Source organism: Urocampus carinirostris, chromosome 18, assembly GCF_059441175.1.
Source record: "Urocampus carinirostris isolate Australia breed hairy pipefish chromosome 18, RoL_Ucar_1.0, whole genome shotgun sequence".
In the NCBI taxonomy this organism is placed as follows: domain Eukaryota; kingdom Metazoa; phylum Chordata; class Actinopteri; order Syngnathiformes; family Syngnathidae; genus Urocampus; species Urocampus carinirostris.
This window is the reverse complement of record NC_142366.1, coordinates 16289892-16312092: the sequence shown is the minus strand read 5'-3', so window position 1 is coordinate 16312092 and position 22201 is coordinate 16289892. Positions and strand designations below refer to the sequence as shown.

The following is a 22201-nucleotide window of genomic DNA, read 5'->3' as shown; positions in this document are numbered from 1 at the left end:
TTCTTGAAAACGCCAATCGGGCCTTTTTATGGTATTTTCTCAGGTAGGACTTTCTTCTTCTGCTGTTTCATTAAAGGCAGATCGATGTAGAATAGGATTAATAGTTGACCTATGCAGAGATTGTCCCACCTGAGCAGTTTATGAGTGCAGGTCAGTCAATGTGATCATGGGCCTCTTGGTTGCTTTTTATTAGTTGTGTCCTTGTTTGGACAGAAAGTTTATAGAGACAGCCAGGTATTTGTAGGTTTGCAGTGGTTTTATGCTTTTAATTTCTCGCTCAGTAATCCGGGATATGTGTAAATGTTCCAAAATATTTTGTATCCCATTCCTGCTTAATACTTTTGAACAACCTTATCCTGGACGTGCCTGGTGTGTTCTTTGGTCCTCATTATGCGGTCTTAAGTGTCTCCTTTCACAGACCTCTAAACTTAGAACATCATAGAGAAGGTGCAGTTAAACTGAGACTTAATGACACAGAGGTGTCATAGCTATTTACATATTCCATATCAAAATTAGATAATTCCAGTGGTCATCAGGGAACTTCTGGAATCAGTTGGCTGAGCAGAGAATAAAAGGGCAAAAATTTTGCAACACCTACTTTTCATTGTAAATATACTACAAAATGTTCAAATAACTTGTTTTCTTTTCACGATTGTGTCTCGCATGTCGTTCATTCTTAGAAAATAGTTTCAGTTTGAAGCCTGAAATGTGGCAATATGACAGATAAGTTATTATGGGTGCCAATACTTTTGCCAGGCACTTTAGCGGCATGTCACAAGCAATTACCTTTAACATCTCAATATGCAAAGTAGTACCTTGGTGATTGAAGTCAGTGGCATTTTCAACAAAAATGTTGTACTGTGCCTGACAGAACCGGCCCATAGCTCCGAATGCTGCCCGGCGAACATCCTCATGGGGATACTAAACATAATGGATAACCCCCAAATCGATTAAAAGGTTGAAGTCAAGGTACCATATGAAATTGACAAAGGTAGAGGAACTCAATGTACATCTCTCATCTCAAAAACCTGTTGAAAGCTGGTCTCCAGGAGGGGCTGGAAAACGGCACTAAAAAAAAGGGACAAGACGGACTCAACATTGGGAATTACATTATGTTTGTACACCATTTTATGGCACAATTGTAGCACTTTCAAAGCCCATTTTTTTCCATTTCTCTAGTAGCATTAATAGAAGAAATCTGGTGGCAATCATGTATTCTGGAGATCCACCAACATATCTACGGATTTACATATGCAATTTTTAACTCTAGGTGGGCATTTATTAATAGACAGTGTTCTTGTTTGCCCGCATCCCCGCGTCCTAGACGCATCATTTTTGCTGAGGACGCATAGTGTCAAATCAACGTGCGTCCCAGTGACGCAACTTTTTTGACACAAAATTGACATTACTACCCGATTACTTTTTCTTTTAACAAAGATTTATCGCACTCCAAACTTTTCGTCAGGCAGATCCGCCATTGTTGTTTTGGTCTCGCGGTTCGAGATTTCGTCTGCATGCTGATCTCTGCAAACGAGATTTCGTTGCTCCGAGATGACGTCATTGTTGTGGTGCTTGTCGTAGAGTGAAGGTTAAGAATGCCTCCGAAAAAACAGTATTAGGTAAAAATCAACACAAAATTGGTCATTTCTTCACTGTCAGTAATAAGTCGAGAGTGATAACAACGGCAATAATTCCGGCAAGGAAGGCACGTGTGTTGAAGCGAACGATTCGACGTAAGAAAATAAACAAAAGAATACTCCTAGTAAGAAAAGGACTTTTCTGCCAAAATGGACTTAATTATATTCCTGGTTACGCTATGAGAAGGATGATAAGGCTACATGTTCTGTGATGCGTGTACCCAGCGTGGCAAAAAAAACAAATCATTTCGCAATACGAACTTTCAGAAGAGCACATTCGATTGGCACCACGACAATGAAAACCACAAATTAGCTATGGAAATTACGTTGCTGCAATTGGACCTTGAGAAGGCAATACAACTGTGGCGGGACAGCAAACCACGAAGAATATATGAACTGAAAACCTGAAGTGATAACTGCCTTGTATTACCAATTAACTGTGAATATTTCAGCAATATTATCAATATTGTTGTGAACTGAAAACTGTGATAACTGATTTGTATTATCAATAAACGGTGATTAAAACTGAATGAATATATAGATTTATATTATATATTTGTCGCCAATTTACAATTTCAATATAACACTAAATTTTTGGGACCCATAGACTTCTGTTGGGACCCATAGATTTTTGAACATGCGAGTCCCATCACTTTTCAGAGGTAAAATGAACACTGAATAGATATGATTGAGTCAATAGATGATAAGCGTGTAAATATTTTTAAAACAGATCTCTCCCCAAATAAGAGACTGTAATATGTTGCTTAAATTTTCACTTGAAGGAAAGCTACATAATAAATGTCCATACTTGTTTCGTAATCCCTAAACAAATACACATTTTATACTTGCCTGTTTGGATGTAGCATGCTCCAAGAAGACAGGAACCGTATGGGGCAATGAGGCTATAAATATATATATATATATATATATATATATATATATATATATATATATATATATATATATACATACATACATACATGACGGTAGATTAAAAAAAAAAAACAAGACTTTGTTACTTATCAGCCTTATTCTTCATAATTGGCGTTTGAGTACGGCCATACACGTTCGCGAGAGTAATGATTGGCGTGCCTTTGTATTTTTTAATAATCGCAAAGTTAGTTTCCATTGTCATTATGTTTTTGCCATTGCAATTAGCCTCGCTGTAAGTCTTTGGACCCATACTTAAATGAACACACTATAAAAAAGTATACTACGACTAACTCCATGAGTCAATACAAAGCATGCAAGATTCAGAACTGAACGAAATGAGAAAAAAGGCATAGTGGGAGGTAGTCCATCAAATGGCATAGCTGTGTTTTCGAACCAGAATTTTATAAAACATCGACCAGTAGCAGACCGACAGCTTAGAGACATACCTCAGGGTTCGTAGACTGTTTTTCATGGCATATTCAAGCAGTTTTTAAGCACTTTCAAAGCCATTTTTTTCCAATTTCTCGGGTACCATTAAAGGAAATAATCTGGTGTGAATCAGCTATTTAGCAGAGCCAAAAATATATGTGATCACGATTTATATATACGATTTTAAACCTTGCGTGTGCTTTTATAAAGACATGATTTATATCTTGAGTAAATCGCGAATATATTTGTCCATCCGGACAATACGTGTGTAAATATTTGTGTGACTAATTTCTCCCCATATAGGTAAAATGTAGTATGCAGCTTACATTTTGGTTGCAGAAAGTGCTTCCCATTACAATTTACCACTGTAAAATGCTACCTTAATTTTCCCAAGGCCAATAATAAATGTATTCTGTTGATACACATTTCATTGAGCCCTGTTTAGGTGTAGCATGCAACAGTGACACTCAATAGGACAATGCCATACAAACTAATGCCAGCTGCAATGGAGCAGAGTGAAGCCACCAGAGAGCCGTGTCATTTTAAGTAGACTTCAAAATGCATCAATTTCAAGCATTTACAAGCACTTTACCCAAAATTCAAGCACTTATCAATTCTTAAAATCAATAAATTCAAGCTTTTTCAAGAATTTAAAACACCCTCACAAACCCTGATAGCTTATCGTAGGCACAGACACGACAGTTATATTGGGCACACCAAATCATTCGTTGTTTATGTCGTATAGAGTGGAAAATGCTGTAGAAGTGCCAAAAAAAATAACACAGAAGTCCACATATTAAAGCGAAAATATTAAGGCAGGGACGCTCTATCCTGGGGGTCCACTGTAAACTGCAAATGTATTGACGCCCAGAATAAAACGATGTAACGCCAAAAATGGCTTCACCTGTGACAATAAAAGTGAGGTAGCCAGTTACCCAGTGTAGAAGGCAATCTCTCCGAGTGCTTCGCAGGCATCCTCCTTCTCATCAATGTAGGCGTTCTCCACAATTAACCTAACACCAGAAGGAGAATTAAGGGAACATTCCTTTCTCTTGTGTAATGAAGTAATTATATTTGTACCCCGTAGCATCATGGTCATCAGAATCGGACTCATCGTCCAGATATTCATCCGAATCCTTTCCATCGTCCTCGTCGTCACTGTCGTCGAGCAGGACGAATCTTTTGTCTTGTTCCACTTGTGCCTATTAAGGGTAAGTCATCTTGTTCAACTTTTATATGTTGGGTAGTTGGAGTGTAACAATTCAATTGAACATATAATATAGATGTCACAATACAATACATAGAGTGCCTTGCATAAGTATTGCCTCCCTTAAAAAAAGGTTGAGATATTACCATATTTCAGGCTTCAAACAAAGAAAAAACTAAGAATATTTTTTTAAGAATCAACAACATGTGAGACACAATCACAGAAGTCCCATCGTCATCGTCTGAACGCGGATGCCCGAGGGAACGCGATCGCTATGGTGACCGACATTGGTGATTAAACATCGGGCGCTAAAAAGTTAAATTCCTACATTGTTAATGTATAGTTCATGCATTAGTTCAGTATCTGAGATAACGTCTGCCCGGACACCCAGGGCGTGCATCTTTTACGTCGAGCGTACAACTCGGGTGGCCGACAACTTTTTCAAAAAATAAAAATAAAAGATTTTTTTTTTTTAAATCAAACGTTTGCTTTATTCCGATTTCAAAATCTTCGTTCGGTTTGGAAATTTTGGTTCGTTTGGCAATTTTCATACTCTGCAGCTGATCAGAGCCTGCATCGAATAACTTGTACTTCCGGACTTTCTCGAGCGTTATAAGGGCCTGCGTTTGCATATAGTTTTCCAAAGTAGACACAAGAAAAATGGATGAGTGGTTAGGAATCGAGCCAAAACCTCAGCCCCAGAATAAATATTCAAAAGAAGCTAAGAAAATGTATGACGCTACAAAACGTACATTAAAAGCTTTGTGGAAAGAGGAGTTCACGAGACTAGTAGCAGACGACGCAACGAGAACATTGCATGAATGAAGATGAGTAAATACAGGTACATACTGATGGCGATGGCATATACATGCAATGAATGTTATAAGTAGATTTATAATAAACTTAATTTTAAAGTGTTGTTATGTTATATATTCTGATTATTAATCCTTAATACTTTACAACAATGGACTTTTTGCGATTAGTCGTTTTATTGTGTTTCAAGTTGTGAAAAATGGGGCAGGCAACTTTATGGCTGGGCCGCCAATTTTTCAGAGTTGTCTGCCCCGGTGTCCGGTAACGTTTTGTCATGAGTTTCAGACACTGATTAGTTCAGTGTTTTTCCAATAAGAATAAAATGTTATTTTGCAAGCAAAGTGGCCTTGTGTTTATGGAAAGCATTGCTTAGATAACGGGTTATCATAAAGGCAAAAAATAAGCACCGAAGTGAAAGTTCTGCTTGATATGCACCCTTTTACAAAAATCTGTTGTTTTTGCTGGGGTTTTTTTTCAGCAAACGAGTATTTTAAGAAACCTAGCAATGTTCAACAGTTGTTTACTTATCAATAAAAAAACTAGAAACAAAGAATTATGTTTTCTATAGGCTCTGAAAAATTAGTCGAAATGGCAATAAATTGACTGGCATTGAATGAGTTAATAATACAATGACATGATGATAACGTTGGAACATATGGTAGCGTGAATAAAATTGAGATTTACAATACCTTGATACCCTCGTTGGACTTGAGCGCAAGTAACATGATGGTCGTAATAGGAGCGAGGTGAGGAGTTAGGCATTCCGGGCTGACTGTAGACAATGATGCATACAGGCTGTACCTAAAATAAGATTTGAGTTACACTTAAAAGTTCTTTCTTGGGGCTGACAACAAAAATGGGATTAACATACGTGCAGCGTCTCAGGTCAGGGTCATCGATGGAATCTGTGAGTTTCAGACCCAGTTGAACACATTCGGCAGCAAGGGGACTAAAGACTTCTTTACCAGTGGTTCGAGCCAGCACGGAGAGTGTGTCTATAAAATAAATATGCTAGCAAACATATTTTCTTAACAGACAAAAAGAGTGTTTACACTTGAGATTATTTACCTAAAGACTGAGTTTGGAGTTCCCTCATTTCCTCTGATGTGGCTGTCAGGAAAGTCTTAAGACTTTCGATGATGGGGGGGAAGTACGGAACCAGCAGCTCCTTTGCAGCATTAGCTGATGAGATGAGGTGGGAGATATCAAGTAAGCAGTTACACATTACAGACTCGAAAGAACAGAATGTGATCACAGCTTTTCCCCATACCATTGAAAGTCTGTGGCGGGCTGCCAGGGTCTAATTTGTCCCGCCAGAGTCCTTCATATATAAAATACACATCCATCTATCCATTATCTGCACCGCTTATCCTCAGTACGGTCGCAGGGGTGCTGGAGCCCACCCCAGCTATCTTTGGGCAGTGGGCAGGAGACACCCTGAACTGGTTGCCAGCCAATCGCAGGGCACACAGACACGGACAACTCACTCGGTCATTCACACCCAGGGACAATTTAGACCGGCCAATTAACCTAACAAGCATGTTTTTGAAATGTGGGAGGAAACCGGAGTCCCCGGAGGAAACGCACACAAGCTCAGGGAGAACATGCGAACTCCACACAGGAAGGCTGGTAGATGGATTTGAACCCATGACCTCAGGACTGTGTCACTGACGTGCAAACCACCCAGCTGCGTTGCTGCGTAGTGTATTTGCACTAAATATTTAAGCATTTTTTGATAAATACCTGCCATTTTTATGTAGCTTTCAAAACAGAAGTTGATAAAGTCATACTTGGGGTCAACCGTGTCTCAGCATAAATCAAGAAATAAGGGAGAATATTACTTATGACGATTTCATCAATGATTTTGCATCTGTGAGAGCCAGAAAGGTCAGGTTTTAGTTTGTGTTTACTTTTCATTATACAACTAGATATCCTTTAGTGTTTTTTTTCCAAATGTGTGTAATTGTGTGATTTTCTGTATCAGAATATGAATGTACTTTATTATTTTATATTATTGTTCTCGTCACATTTTTGATCAATATTATGTATGTACAGGGAGTGCAGAATTATTAGGCAAGTTGTATTTTTGAGGATTAATTTTATTATTGAACAACAACCATGTTCTTAATGAACCCAAAAGTCTCATTAATATCAAAGCTGAATATTTTGGAAGTTGGAGTGGGGCTTTTTTAGTTTTAGCTATTTTAGGAGGATATCTGTGTGTGCAGGTGACTATTACTGTGCATAATTATTAGGCAACTTAACAAAAAACAAATGTATACCCATTTAAATTATTTATTTTCATCAGGGAAACCAATATAACAGCTCAACATTCACAAATATACATTTCTGATATTCAAAAACAAAACAAAAACAAATCAGTGACCAATATAGCCACCTTTCTTTGCAAGGACACTCAAAAGCCTGCCATCCATGGATTCTGTTAGTGCTTTGATCTGTTCACGATCAACATTGCGTGCAGCAGCAACCACAGCCTCCCAGACACTGTTCAGAGAGGTGTACTGTTTTCCCTCCTTGTAAATCTCACATTTGATGAGGGACCACAGGTTCTCTATGGGGTTCAGATCAGGTGAACAAGGAGGCCATGTCATTAGTTTTTCTTCTTTTAGACCCTTTCTTGCCAGCCACGCTGTGGAGTACTTGGATGCGTGTGATGGAGTGTTGTCCTGCATGAAAATCATGTTTTTCTTGAAGGATGCGGACTTCTTCCTGTACCACTGCTTGAAGAAGGTGTCTTCCAGAAACTGGCAGTAGGACTGGGAGTTGAGCTTGAGTCCATCCTCAACCCGAAAAGGCCCCACAAGCTCATCTTTGATGATACCAGCCCATACCAGTACCCCACCTCCACCTTGCTGGCGTCTGAGGCGGACTGGAGCTCTCTGCCCTTTACCGATCCAGCCACGGGCCCATCCATCTGGCCCATCAAGACTCACTCTCATTTCATCAGTCCATAAAACCTTAGAAAAATCCGTCTTGAGATTTTTCTTGGCCCAGTCTTGACGTTTCAGCTTGTGTGTCTTGTTCAGTGGTGGTCGTTTTTCAGCCTTTCTTACCTTGGCCATGTCTCTGAGTATTGCACACCTTGTGCTTTTGGGCACTCCAGTGATGTTGCAGCTCTGAAATATGGCAAAACTGGTGGCAAGTGGCATCTTGGCAGCTGTACGCTTGACTTTTCTCAGTTCACGGGCAGTTATTTTGCGCCTTGGTTTTTCTACACGCTTCTTGCGACCCTGTTGACTATTTTGAATGTAACGCTTGATTGTTCGATGATCACGCTTCAGAAGCTTGGCAATTTTAAGAGTGCTGCATCCCTCTGCAAGATATCTCACTATTTTTGACTTTTCAGAGCCTGTCAAGTCCCTCTTCTGACCCATTTTGCCAAAGGAAAGGAAGTTGCCTAATAATTATGCACACCTAATATAGGGTGTTGATGTCATTAGACCACACCCCTTCTCATTACAGAGATGCACATTACCTGATATGCTTAATTGGTAGTAGGCTTTCGAGCCTATACAGCTTGGAGTAAGACAACATGCATAAAGAGGATGATGTGGTCAAAATACTCATTTGCCTAATAATTCTGCACTCCCTGTAGTGAATTTGTCCATCCATCCATTATCTGCATCGCTTGGGAGTGCTGGAGCCCATCCCAGTTATCTTCGGGTAGTGGGCAGGGGACACCCTGAACTGGTTGCCAGCCAGTCCAGAGGGACAGACAACTCACTCGCTCATTCACACCTAGGGACAATTTGGACCAGCCAATTAACCTGAAATGCATGTTTTTGGAACGTGGGAGGAAACCGGAGTGCTTGGAGAAAACCCACGCGAGTACGGGTAGAACATGCAAACTCCGCACAGGAAGGTTTGATCCCATGACCTCAGAACTGTGCCGCACACACGCTAACCACTGCGCTGCCGTGCTGCTCTATATATATATATATATATATATATATATATATATATATATATATATATATAAAAAAATATTGTATAATTATATTATTGTTATATTATAAGGTCTTGAATGGGAATAAAGTACAATCAAAAGGCAGTCAGCTTCCTGCTGCAGCTGCTGGTATGGAAGAGTACTGCATGATTACTCTGCCAGGCGCTAGACCACACAGGCAAACAAGTTGGATTATTTCCCACGGCTCATTCAAAGTATGCACACCAAATAATTTAGCACATAGAAAAACAAAAAATTTAATGGTGACCGATTGAAACGAATGGTCCTGCGCATTCGGGATGGGAAAAATCTTAACTCATTCATTGTCAATGGGAGCAAAATTCAATCATTTTGAATGGCCTATTCAAATTGAATAGACCATTATATTTGAACGGCCCTTTCAAAATGTTTTTACAGTGTGATGACAGTGTTATTACTATGTTTTTACTAGTATATTTGTGATTTTTAAGACGTTCCCTAGGGCATCTCCTTAATGCTATCTACGAGCTAACGACTACATGCTAAGACCTTTATGCCAACGGTTACATTTAAAAATCTGCCAGATCCAGCCCCTACCCTCACAATTGCCGAGGGAATTGTCTAGTTACATATACACTTTTCCTTGGTCCAAAATAAATGTCTCTGTCCAAAGTTGCAATGTGTGTGGTTGTTAGACCTAAGACATATGCATACATGTTAAGTTTCAGAAATGGGAAATCGGGAGATTTTTTTTCCGACGCTATTATTATTATTTGAAAGGACAACAATAAAATTCGTTTTTCAATCTACTTTATTGTTATTTTATGTTTACATGTGATTTTTACAATGTTTAATTACAATTCATTTTCTGGTGTTCTTTAACATAGTCATATGTAACACTCTTATTCGTCTGCTGCTCTCGAAGGAATGCAATCACGTGGAGTTCGAGATTATGATTGACGAGTCTCGATCAAAACTTTTTCCGGTGCAGAACGGCGAAAAAGACGATGATAAAGACTATGGATAATTCGGCTACGTTTTAATCGGCAAAACTTTGTTCACATAAAAATTTCGGCGACCAAAAAAAAAAAAAAGAAATATTTAGAAATCGGTAGATGTTGCTCTCGGATCGGTAGGCGGGAGAATCGTAACCAAAGCGGTAGTCTCCCAACCAAATCGGGAGACTTAACAAGTGCGCATATGTCTGACTGAAACCACATCTCCGTTTTGATCGTTCCAACATTACGGTCAGACCATGTGGCTACCAAAGTAAATCGATAAATCACTGAAAAAGACAAGTGATAAATGTTAATTAAGCTTTTTAGTTCAAACAAATACAAAACGTATTAAGGTGTTCACATTTTTAAGACTTTTGAATTTTGGATTTAGAATAGAATAGAATAGAATATGCCTTTATTGTCATTGTTACAACATGGGATATATTGTAACAACGAAATTGGACGACTCCAGTTCCACATTTTACAGTGAGGATGATGAAACAAAGAGATAAAGGAACAAAGAATATATTTGTACTGTCTTTGTTGTCTTGTTGTAAATAGGCTCTGCTTCCTCCGGAGGGGGGGTGATGAGGGGGGTGAGGGACAAACAGAAATGGTGGATCGAACTGGATGTTTGATCTTACAGTACACACAGTCCAGTGTATTTTCCCGAATTGCTCAGTCCACGTATTGAATGGATTTGGGGAGTACAGTCCATAAACATGCCCGATTAAAGTCGCCGGCGACGATAAAAGCTCCGTTGGATTGTGCAAGCTGCTGTTTATTGATAGCAGCGGGCAGGAGATTTAGCGCTATCATTTAAGACATCTTAATTAAAACTTGTCTTTAGAATAATGTATTTAATGCCTTTTAAGACTTTTCAAGGATCCGCGGGAACAGTGACGAATGTCCAAAACCTATATTCACAGATGTCATATGTAGTTTGGTTTGAAAGGCTTCTACAAAAGCATGACTCACCAATAGCGCCAATGGCAGACACAGTCAGCTCTTTAATTCTCAGGCTATCAGTGGTGTTGAGGGCAGACAACATCGTATCCATTAGGGTGGGAAGGTAAGGCTCAATATCTTCTCCTGTTTTATCACATGAACAACAATATTTTATTTAGATGACCTTTCTATCTATTAAGGTATAATGACGAATTTTAATTAAGTAAAACGGTTTTTATTTAATAACTCACCCAAGTTCTCCATGAAATTCTCTAGTGCATAAAAGGCCTTCGTGACATTGCCAACCTTGGTCTGGTTTAAGGATGTAAGGTAGCCAAGGAGCATTGGCATCAATTCCTCACAATGTTTACTCACTTCAGGCTATTGGGGAAAACAAACAAATGATGTTAAAAAACAGACACACAGTAGTAAGGTATTTTGGTGTCACAAATAATGCAATATGATCTTAAAGGTACATTGTGGAATATTTGACCACTAGATGGCACTGTATTGTCATGCGAACAGAAACCAGTGCCAAATGAGTACAGTGTAGCAATAAGATGCCAGGCAAACATGTCAAAGTCTAATAGGTATGGATTCCGCTATGTATAAGAAATACACATTTTTAAACCTATGAATAATTATAAAAATGAACATTGGTATGATAGTTAATGTATTTTTGCCTGTTATTTGAATCAATGTTTTTTTTTTACTGAATGAAAGTTTTTTTGTACCATATTGCACACTGTCCGTTCAAGCAGTGGTTGAAGTGGGGGCACTTGAAGACATGTGAAATGACTGGATTTCTTAACTATATTTAAGAACTTTTGAGAACTTTCAATACCAACTTTTCCAGTAGCATTAGAAACAAATCTGACGTGAATCATGTGTTTTGCAGAGGCACAGATTTATATCTGTGACTCAAATAAGTGATTTTTAATCTTGCAGGTGCATTTATAATGACATATTCTAGATATTGAGTAAATCTCGAATGTTACGGTTGCCATGGTGCCCAATTGGCCCTGCCCGTGTGGCTCAGGCTGCGGCTCGTTGACAGATTGGATTTCCGTCTATTTAAGCTCAGTGCTCTCACTCTTCCTTTGTCAGTCCGTCAACGAACCTCTGCCCCGCAAGACGTGGGTTTTGACTCGGTCCTGGTTTCCTGTTGGTATTTCCTGTCCGGTATGGTTCCCGTTTCTTTTGTCCTGTTTAATATCGGTTTCCAGTTTGGTTCCCGTCTAGTATGTCCTGTTTGACTTCGATATCCTGTTTTGATATCACTCCTGTCTGTCCCGTCCTATCTGTCCGATATCTGCTCGGGCAATTGGTATTGATCTCGTCGGCCTCTGGCTTCCAATCATTCCATGCCAGACTGCTGCCTAACGTGCATGACTCCCCATTTCCCGTGAATAAAAGGGCTTGTGTGAGAAACGTCACACATTTGGGTCCTGTTCTGGTTCTTGAATGAATATACTTGTTTTTGAGACAAATCTCTCCCCATCAAGTGTTAGAAAAAAATGCTCAACATTTTAAGTTAAAGGTAGTTCTTGCATTACAAGTTACCACTTGAAACGCTACCTTCATTTTTTTGAATGGCAAAAAGTAAAACATCTGGCATTGAATAGGTTAAAAAAAAACTATCACCTGTAAATGTTCAGAAAACTGTCCCAGTGCGAAGAGAGCCGCATTGCGCACCACCTGATCAATATCAGTCAGACTCTGGCAGACTGTCTGCAGTACCAAAGGCAGCATCCTGCAATCACAAACAAATGCCATTATTTGTCCCTCTTTAAAATATGAAAAACAATATTTAGTTTATCAAGAACACGTACTTGGTGCGTATATGATCAGCGCATCCTTCAGCCAACACAGCAAGACACATAAGACCCCCTTTCCGCTGATAGGGCTGATCACTGGTCAGGCAGGCCTGAGTCATCGGCATCTTTAGCAGAATAGAAAATATTCGAATTTCAAAAAAAATTCCCACTTCACTAGGGGTGGAAGCAACGTTCCCTCCAAGCTGCGCGCGTGCGCAATTGCGCACTGCCTGCACAGTCTCAGCGCACAAAAATGAGGGCTCAAAATTACTACCGGTATTTAAGAAGCGTGTTCAATGAGCTAATGGAGAGTCAAAGTTACAGTGCATGAAGGTATATTTATAATATCTGTGTATCATTTGCTATTGCAACATCCGTTGCAGCCAGGTAATCGTTGAAGGGGGATTACCTCATGTGCAGTCCCTTCTCAAAGTTTCTTGATTTTCCTCATGTTGAGGTTTTTGAGTTTTTCCTTACCCTCATGTAGGTTTTAGATCAGGGGATGGTGTAATAATGGTCTGTGGTTTGCAATGATCTGTGCAGCCCTTTGAGACTCTTTGTGATTAAGGGTGTCACAAATAAACATGACTTGACTTAAGTACAGAGGAACCTCGGTTCTCGACTATAATCCGTTCCAGAACCCTGTTCGAAAACCGATTTGTTCGATCACCGAAATCATTTTTGCCATTAAAAATAATGTAAATCATTTTAGTCCGTTCCATCACCCTGAATGTTTAGCTTGAATGTTTAACGTAAACTTAAAGCTAACCCAGGCTAATCGTACGTTCGCGTTATCGTAATCTTCCGTACGAAAAATTATGCTAACATGAACGTGTAAAAATTAAAAAAAAACGATAAAGAAAAGAATTATGAATAGGATTTCTTACCTTTGTGGTGGTCAGCAGAAGCCGCAGGTGGAGTAGTTGTACGCACTACTTTTCTTTTTTCACCTGTAGCAACTTTGCTGCTTGCACTGACTTTCTTCGGAGGCATAATAAGGGGCTAAAACACCCGTACGCCGCTCAGCATCGCACCCTAGCGTACGCACTCACGCATTACCGGCGTTCGACCGAACAGCGAAGCAAGAATTTCTCGAAATTTTTGGTCGGACTCCGATTTGTTCGAACTGAGAGGCGTTCGAAAACAGAGGTTCCACTGTATAGAGCATTTTCAAGGATTTCAAGCACCTGTACAAACCCTGTGCTAAAACTTACCAGTTGTTGGAAGAGCTTCTCTGGGGGCATATGAAGTGCCATGGTGTCAATGACCTGTGTATCACCCAATGCAATTCTTTGTCAGGAAAAATAATAGCAACAAGGCATCATTCATGCGTCAGACTTTTATCAACCTGAGCAGCACATTGCTTAGGATTGTCGTTATCGGTGCCATCTCCCTCATCGTCTTCGTCATCCTCTGGGTCAATCTCACCGGGCGGTGGTACTGCGGTTAAAATGGGAAAGATGGCCTGCAATATGGGGAGCAGCAGCTTCTGCTTCAGCACAGTCTACAAAGGGCAATCAAGGCGACAAAATGCAAATTTAAGTCTATATTAGCTACAATTGTTGGTCTTATAGATGATGATTGTACCTTGCTCTTTAACTTAACCAGAAAGGCAAGGCAAGACAGAGCCTTGACACGCAGTGAGTCTGTTAGGCTGGTGTCACCGCCCACCTAGTACCAAAACCACATATACATGTCAGTACATTTTAACAGAAGTCAAAACAACGCCAACAATTTTTTAATTGTATGTATTTTCCCACCTCAAGGAAAAATCGAACCATGTCTTCAATGTAGGGCACAATAATGGACAACTCACTCTCCATTAGCTCATTGAACACCTCCATCGCATATCTAGCTTGGCTCTGATTGCACAAACAGTAACGATTGTAGTGTATCGTTAAGCAGCTCAAAAAAATCAATCAAAAGCAAAAAAAAAAAAAAAAATAAATCCTTATTTCTGTATCTCATGAAGTCTTTACCTCATTTGCCTTAATAAGGTGCCTCAGGGCAATAATCAGACTTGGGATGATGGAACGCATCTGGTTCTAAAAATGGAACAAATTGTTGATAGGATGGATCAAAACGTGGATAAATAAGGGATGCAACAATATACAAAACTCATGATACAATCGACACCATAATATTGTAGGTAGGTTACTTGAGGTATTTATAAATCTATTTATTTATGAAATGATTTTATCTTTTGTGTTTATACAATATTTAGAACAGGATAAACAAAATTTAAAATTTGTTATAAACATGATTAAAATAGATTATTTTGTATCATCATGATCAATGAGCAGGTTGAGAAGGGACTGCACAATACACAAAGAGGTAAGTATTAGTTTCAGGAGCGAGCAGCAGCAAGTCAACTGCAGGAGAGAGAGTGGGAAAGGTGAGAGGAGAGAGAGTGGGAAAGGTGAGATGGCACAACATTCATTTGGACAGGTAACTTAAAATTAGTTTTACCTGGTTATATCAGTATCAGAAATTATTTTCCCCCCATTTTATTAACACTCCACTTATTGAAACATGAATATTTTGTTTGTTTGTTTGTTTGTACATGATTCAAATTGAATCTTTTCTTCCGGCGCCGTCACGAATGGCAGCCACTCCAGCAGCTCCCGTGTTATTTTCGATTGTTCTCGATTGTTCTCAGCTCAGGGATGCTGCTGGAAATGTGAATTTCCCTTCGGGGATGAACAAAGTATCTATCTATCTATCTATCTATCTACAGAGCCTTGCAAAAGTATAAGCCCCCTGCGAACTTTTTGAAATATTGCCACATTTCAGGCTTTAAACTCCAGTATAAATATTTTCGGAGAATAAACAACACCTGAGAAACAGTCTTGAAAATAAATCAAATGTATGCAACAAGTTATATTGTGCAAACAAATATTTTTTTTTAAAGAAGGCTTAAATTTGTATGCCTGGCAGGTCAATTCAATGAGATTATAGGCCTCTTGGTTGCATCTTTGATTAGTTTTTCCCTTGTTTGGGTCGAAGGTTTAGAGGGACCCCCAGGTTTAGGTGGGTTTGCAGTGGTTTTGTACCCTCTCCATTTTTATATTACCCAATTGCTCCAGGAGATTTGTAAAGGTTGCAAAATCTCCTTGTATCCGATTCCTGCTTTGAACTTTTCCACAAGTTTGTCCCGGACCTGCCTTGTGTGTTCTTTGGTCTTCATAATGCGATCCGTCCTACGGCGACTCCTGTCACAGACCTCTGAGCCCATCACAAAACATGTGCATTTAAAATGAAACCTAATGACACTAGGTTGACTTTGGATCATTCAGAAGTCATCTGGTACTTCTGGAGCCCGTTGGCTTAGCTAAGAGAAAAGAGTCCATATTTTGGCAACGCCTCGTTTGTGTTATTGTTGTTGTAAATATAATATAAATGTTCAAATAATTTGGTTACACTTCGAAATTGTGTCTCACAATTTGTTAAATCTTATAAAATATTTTCAATTTTTTAGCTTTAAGTTTAAAGCCCGGCAATATGACAAAAGGTTTTTAGGGGCCAATACTTTTGCTTGACACTGTACGTTGCATTTTATTTATAAATCTATAGTTGTTATTATGTTACAGACGTATACTCTCAGTCGGTAATGACGTCATCTGAGGGCAAGATTGACCCATGGGGTTTCTTTTGAAGGTGCGACGCTACTTTGCTGATTTTTACTTTTCGTGGGGGGGTTCTGGTCCGGATTGGCTGCGCAAACCGAGGGATCTCTTTTCAGCAAAACATTGGTCTCACCAGATGTTGGGTGCCAGTATAGTCAGTCATGGCCGAAAGGCTGAGAATGCAGTAGTACAAGGCTGTGGGGTTGTTGTGGTCTTGTAAGACGGTGCTAAAGAGGTGCAGAAGCTGGCAGTAGTGAGGCTCAAACAGTTCCGGGTTTGGCGCAATCACCTTGCTCAGAAGCAGCAGTCCAACCTGTAGTGTAAGTACGTGACCTTGAGTGAACAGCTATTGGTCAATTTTGATGTTCGTAGTGGCTCTCGATGGCCGACCTGCCGATCGTGTGGGTTATCACTTTTGGTGGATTGATTGAGGAGCTGAAGCAGGGCTGGCCAACTTTCAGGTGTCTCGTGCTTGACCATCGTGGCGCACAACTGTGAGAGTGAGTGCTGCACATCGTGTCTGCAATATGGAAGGCAAATCTAGATTAGGTATTCGTCAAACAGTTCGAAGTTGACATAAAGCAGGGTTAGGTGGGCAAGGTTCTTTGAGTCTCTGGCCACAATGGGTTAAAGAAATTTAAATTTAAATGGAAAAAAATGGCTGATTGATGATTTTTTTTGTTCATGCCGATAGTCCTAAATCAAATACCTTGGAAATACATCAGTAAAAAAAAACAGGATTCGTTTGCCTTGTTCATGGCCATATTCCAGCTTTTTTAAAGGATTTTCAAAGCCAATTTCCCCATTTCGCCAGTAAACTACTAAGTCCGGTGTAAATCTACTTTGCAGAGCCATAAATATACAAACTATACAAATATCTCCCCATATAGGTGTTGGGTAATATGTAGCTTGGATTTTTTTCCCATTACAATTTACCACTGGGAAAACGCTACCTTACCTTTACGTGGCCCATGATAAATGTCCATAATTGATACATAGTGCTTGCACTAATACACGATCAACTGTGCCCTGTTTAGCTGTAGCATTCACCTGTCCTCTTGGGCGAGACCCATAGGGGGCAATGACGTTTCATTAGACAATGCCATACAAACTAATGCCAGCTGGCATTATTCACAAGGAGATGAAATGCAAAGCTAAGCCACCAGAGAGCCCTGCCGGCATCATTTTTTAGGCAGACTTGTTGAGAAACGTGGCAATTATTTCAAGCCCTACACTTTAAAATTCAGCTCAAAAACAGTTTCTCCTCAGATCTATACAATTCAGGCAGGTCACCATTTTTGACTACAAAACAGTGAATTTCTCCTAAAGACGAGATTTTCAAGCCGGATTTCATTCTTTTTTAGCATTATGTTGCCAAGACAAAGGCCAGAGACCCACGGAGAAAAGGCCTGCAACCCACCAGTTGAGAAACACTGATCAAATGTATGTAAAAGGCAAATAATATTAATAACGATTACTTAGAATGACAACCTTGTCCTCTGTCGTTACCATACTGTACATTGTGTAGAAAGTATATGATGAAAAAACAAAACACAGACATTTAACATAAGTTTTTGGGAGGGTGCATAATACATACTCTGTTTCCGTCATGAATGCCTGCAACACAACTGCCTTCAGGCTAAGTGAATAGAGGAGAAAGGAAACATATTTATCATCAATCCTGCTACATTTTGAGGGAAATAAAATCCAGTTAAAAGCCAAACCTGACCTTTCTCTGTCAGGTGGGCTTATCTTTCTCCATTGTTTCTTCACTCTCATCCGAAGCATCACTGCTGCCGACTGGCGGATCTATGGGACAAGATAGATATGATTAAAATGTTTATTTTTGACAAAACAATTCCACTTTTGGTGTTATCGATGTAGGTATAGAAAGAAAACACGCCTCTTAAAGGGACAGTGTGTATTATTTGACCATTAGATGCCGCTATATTTTGTAGGGCACGTCAAAGTCGAGGCTGGCAGGCCACATACGTCCCCCAAGACGGTTTTCTTCTTCCTCTCATGATCTTGATGCATTATTGTGTCTTAAACCAAATTGTTGAATATTTGTTATCACTGTATGTTACTTCTTCTTGCAATTTATTGCAGTTTAGTGAAAGTTGCATTTCTTTCCTTTAAAGTGATTTTAGCCCCGTTTTGCTAAAATATAAATATATGAACTGATGGAGCCTGAAATGATAAATTTCTCTCGTCTACTTATCATGTAATTTATTGTAATTTGTGTCTATTGGGCCTGTTCAAAATTAAAGATTACTGAGAGAGCCTTAAAACAAATATTGCCATATTTATCGGATAATATTGGAATATATGTTGTTGTTTCACTACTAGGTTTAATTCTTTTCACTACATGAGTTGAATCGTCTTTATTGTCATTGATAAATGTTGTGAAGACTTGAAAGAGAATAAAAGGTAAGACTGTGAAGATAAATAGGCAATAAAATATGTACAACGTAGTGCTTAGAGACTGGTCTAAGTTGTAATAACAGTGTAATGTTTGTGAATGAAAAAGAATAGTGAATCGTAACAATAGTACAACGAAAATTGCAACAAAAAGCCCCAAAATCAGTCGCACGGTATGTTTTCACAGTTTTGTGCAATATCATTTAGCAGCAACAACAACAAAAATAAAATAACCCAAAAAAGTCGCAAGATATTTTTTCACAGTTTTGTGCCTTCGTAAGAGTACAATTTTATGTAAAATAACATTGGGATGGGGGTTTTCTCACATGTTCTCTGGTTGATAAATGGTAGCCAGCAAATACGGCTACAGTGGGTGGTTTTCTTTGCAAAATGCTACTGTGCGCATGCGTCTGCCGCTGTAGTGCCTGATTTTGACTCCCCTGCAAAATCCTCCCCCCCTGGCATGAACGCGCATTCTGCTGCGCTTCCGACAATAGCAATCATATTCTATATAATAAGCTTATTAAAACCATAAAACATTATTCTGTTGTTGAGTTATTGTTTTTGTTCTGTTTTTATTTTAAAGTTGGAAATAAAGTATTTATTCATTCAAATTTAAAATACAAGAATCAATGGTTGATACTGAAATGATCTGCATTTATATTGCGCTTTTTTATTCATTCAAATTTAAAATACAAGCATCAATGGTTGATATTGAAATGATCTGCATTTATATCGCAGCCATGTAAGGCGCTAACCTGCTTATTGCGGGTATTAGGGGTTCAGTGTCTTACCCAAGGACACTTCGACATGTAACACGGAGGAGCCGGGATTCGAACTGCGATCTCTTGATCCCAAGACGAGCGCTCTACCTCCTGAGCCACTGCCACCTACCATTTTTTTCCTCCAAAAATATTTTATTTACAAATTTAAACGTAAAGTGTTATTGAAGGATATTTTAGTTACGCTGATAACAATTGGTCCTGATTTTTGGATTTTTTTTCTTATTTTATTTTTTATTTTATTATTAAGAATATGTAGAGAATGATATAACCAAACACATGTACAATATAACATGTTAAAATAAATAAATGTTTATTTAAAAAACGGTGTAAGATTTTTTTGTATTTTGTAAGGGAAAATACGACAGTTTGTAAGTGCATGGAGCCCTGGAGCTTGACAGGTATGCATCTATAAGACTGGTGGTCCAGTGCTCTGATAAGTAAGCTGATCTTGGACCTTTTAGGACTATCAGCTACACAACAGAAAGTTTATGTTCAAGGAATCCTTTGTTTGTGTGAAGAACCCACAGAGTATTATGTGGTTATTTTGTATTTCACGACTTTTGTTCTGGGAAGAATCCAGAAGGGTTGATTGTGCCTTTCTGGAACACAATGTTTACATTCAGGCACCTCTGCAATTGTCACACTTGTTCATCAGAGAAAGGAAAAGTTATTTGGCCCTCACAAGAAAAGGTTTAGGGACCCCTACTCTTGTGTCACAACATAAACAAATACCTGGTCACTGTGCAGTCACATACCTGGGGATTTTGTGACCCTCTCATGACAGTGCAGAGGGCAGGAATGATGGCAGGGTCTTTGAAAAGCTGCTTCAGTTGAAGTGTGGCCTAATGAAGAATGCATTGTTTACATTTTCAGCAACATGTAGAAAAGTAACAGGAGTGTATCCATGGCAACCAAGCCTTCATTTTACCTCAAGTATCAGTACTCACCAACCTGTTATCTCTCATTAATGTTTTAACGACTATCTCGATAAGTTCCTTACCTGCTGGATGACAGCATTGTCAGGCAGTGTCAGTCGCAGGAGAACCTGCTCGAGTTCTTCTGTCATTGTCCCGACTTGGTGCAAACTTAGAGAGCAAAACTGTAGAAGGTGTTTTCACGCCGTCTTCTCTTTGAATGGCTACAAGAGTAGGGACCCCCACCCAACGAGCGAGTGACGCGTTTTAGAGGAAGAATGACGTTTATTGTCGCTTGCCTACACGTCGACTATGACTCCGCTTGGTGTTATGCTAACATGAATGCAATTGAGGTGATGTTGACACATTAGAAAGCTACGAAAGGGTCCGCACGCGACGGAGACGCGGCTAGCAGCCACACGTGAAGGCCTTAAAGGGACCGGCGTTGGCATTTCGTTTTTACACTGACGAATGCAAACAGCGCCACTGACTGGATGGAGGAATTACATGCCGCAAGAATTTGAATTTATTTTAGACATAAGGTTGCATGGACCGGTGCTGGAAAGCTTTATGTACTTCCAGGGTTGGGTAGGGTTACTTTAACTTGACTACTTTCAATTACTTTTACCAAATATGCTAATAAAAGACAAAAGAAACTAAATCTGAATAAAATTATGACTCACAACACGTGGTAAGCTTTCTCTCCTGGCTTTGATCTCTTTGATCTCCGGCAAAACTAACATAAAATGCGACAGAAACAAAATGAAAATAAATCCAAACAGCTTACCGACATCATTTTTGCCGTTCCATGTATTCCGTTACTCCCCAAGCCTGCACAAAATTTAGTCATTTTATTCATATTTAGTTTCTTTTGTCTTTTATTAGCATATTTGGTATTGGAGTAATCCAAAAGTAATTGAAAGTAATCCAGTTAAAGTAACCCTACCCAACCCTGTGTACTTGGGTTGTGATGTGGCTGCAGTTGGTGGAATGGAGTGCGAGGTATTGCACAGAGTGAATCAAGGAAGCAAGGTTTTGGGTGCTCTGAGGAGAGTGATGAGCAACAACAGTATGAGTATGGATGTTAAGAGGGGACTGTATGAGAGTGTGATTGTGCTGACTGTGTTGTATGGTGCAGACTTGGCGCCTGAGAAGGACATTAAATTTTTTTGAGATGAAGTGTTTGAGGAGTATGTTAGGAGTGACCAGTTTGGATAGATTGAGAAATGAAATTGTGAGAGACAGAACTAGAGTAGTTGTGGAACCGAGCAAGCGTGTGGATAGGAGGGTACTCGGGTTGTTTGGATACATGGAGAGGATGGATGAGGAGCGAATGTTGAAGAGGATCTACAGAGCAGAAGTCAATGGAAGGAGACCAAGAGGAAGGCTGCGATTGATGTGGATGGGTGGTGTTATGAATGCACTGCAGGAAAGAGGTCTAAATCTAGTGGAAGCTTGAGCTCTTGTTGGTAATAGGAAGGAGTGGAGAGGTGTTGTTAAAGGATAGTGGGATGTTTAGACGTATTGGGCTGGGCACCTGTATGATGCAACAGGGGTAAACAAGTGAAAGTTGTCGGGCCCTGCTGTTGAACAGAAGAGTGTGTTGTGTCACCCTGACCTGAGTGACACGACTTTCTTGTGTCCCGTTTCATCTGGAGGGACGAAAGCATGACCAATTTGGGTGCCAAGGTGCCTAACTTGTTTGGGTGTTTGGGCATTTGGGTTGG

The 22201-nt window shown here is 39.5% G+C and overlaps 1 protein-coding gene across 1 annotated transcript in view; it reads right to left on the bottom strand.

The window, feature by feature from the left end:
- Positions 1-20900, bottom strand: part of ipo4 (importin 4) — a 35659-nt gene extending 14759 nt beyond the window's left edge. The window contains exons 1-22 of the mRNA XM_088322347.1: positions 20561-20900; positions 20316-20402; positions 18084-18163; positions 17952-17993; positions 16745-16874; positions 16488-16667; positions 14708-14773; positions 14489-14590; positions 14316-14399; positions 14077-14232; positions 13943-13996; positions 12744-12853; positions 12556-12664; positions 11163-11292; positions 10942-11055; positions 6088-6201; positions 5891-6014; positions 5709-5820; positions 4080-4201; positions 3935-4012; positions 1011-1068; positions 816-921 (exon numbers count right to left, since the gene is read on the bottom strand). Of these exons, the coding sequence (XP_088178473.1) occupies positions 816-921; positions 1011-1068; positions 3935-4012; positions 4080-4201; positions 5709-5820; positions 5891-6014; positions 6088-6201; positions 10942-11055; positions 11163-11292; positions 12556-12664; positions 12744-12853; positions 13943-13996; positions 14077-14232; positions 14316-14399; positions 14489-14590; positions 14708-14773; positions 16488-16667; positions 16745-16874; positions 17952-17993; positions 18084-18163; positions 20316-20402; positions 20561-20626 (2224 nt within the window). The 5' untranslated portion in view covers positions 20627-20900. The remainder of the gene's footprint in view (positions 1-815; positions 922-1010; positions 1069-3934; positions 4013-4079; positions 4202-5708; positions 5821-5890; positions 6015-6087; positions 6202-10941; positions 11056-11162; positions 11293-12555; positions 12665-12743; positions 12854-13942; positions 13997-14076; positions 14233-14315; positions 14400-14488; positions 14591-14707; positions 14774-16487; positions 16668-16744; positions 16875-17951; positions 17994-18083; positions 18164-20315; positions 20403-20560) is intronic.
- Positions 20901-22201: the final 1301 nt, after the last annotated feature.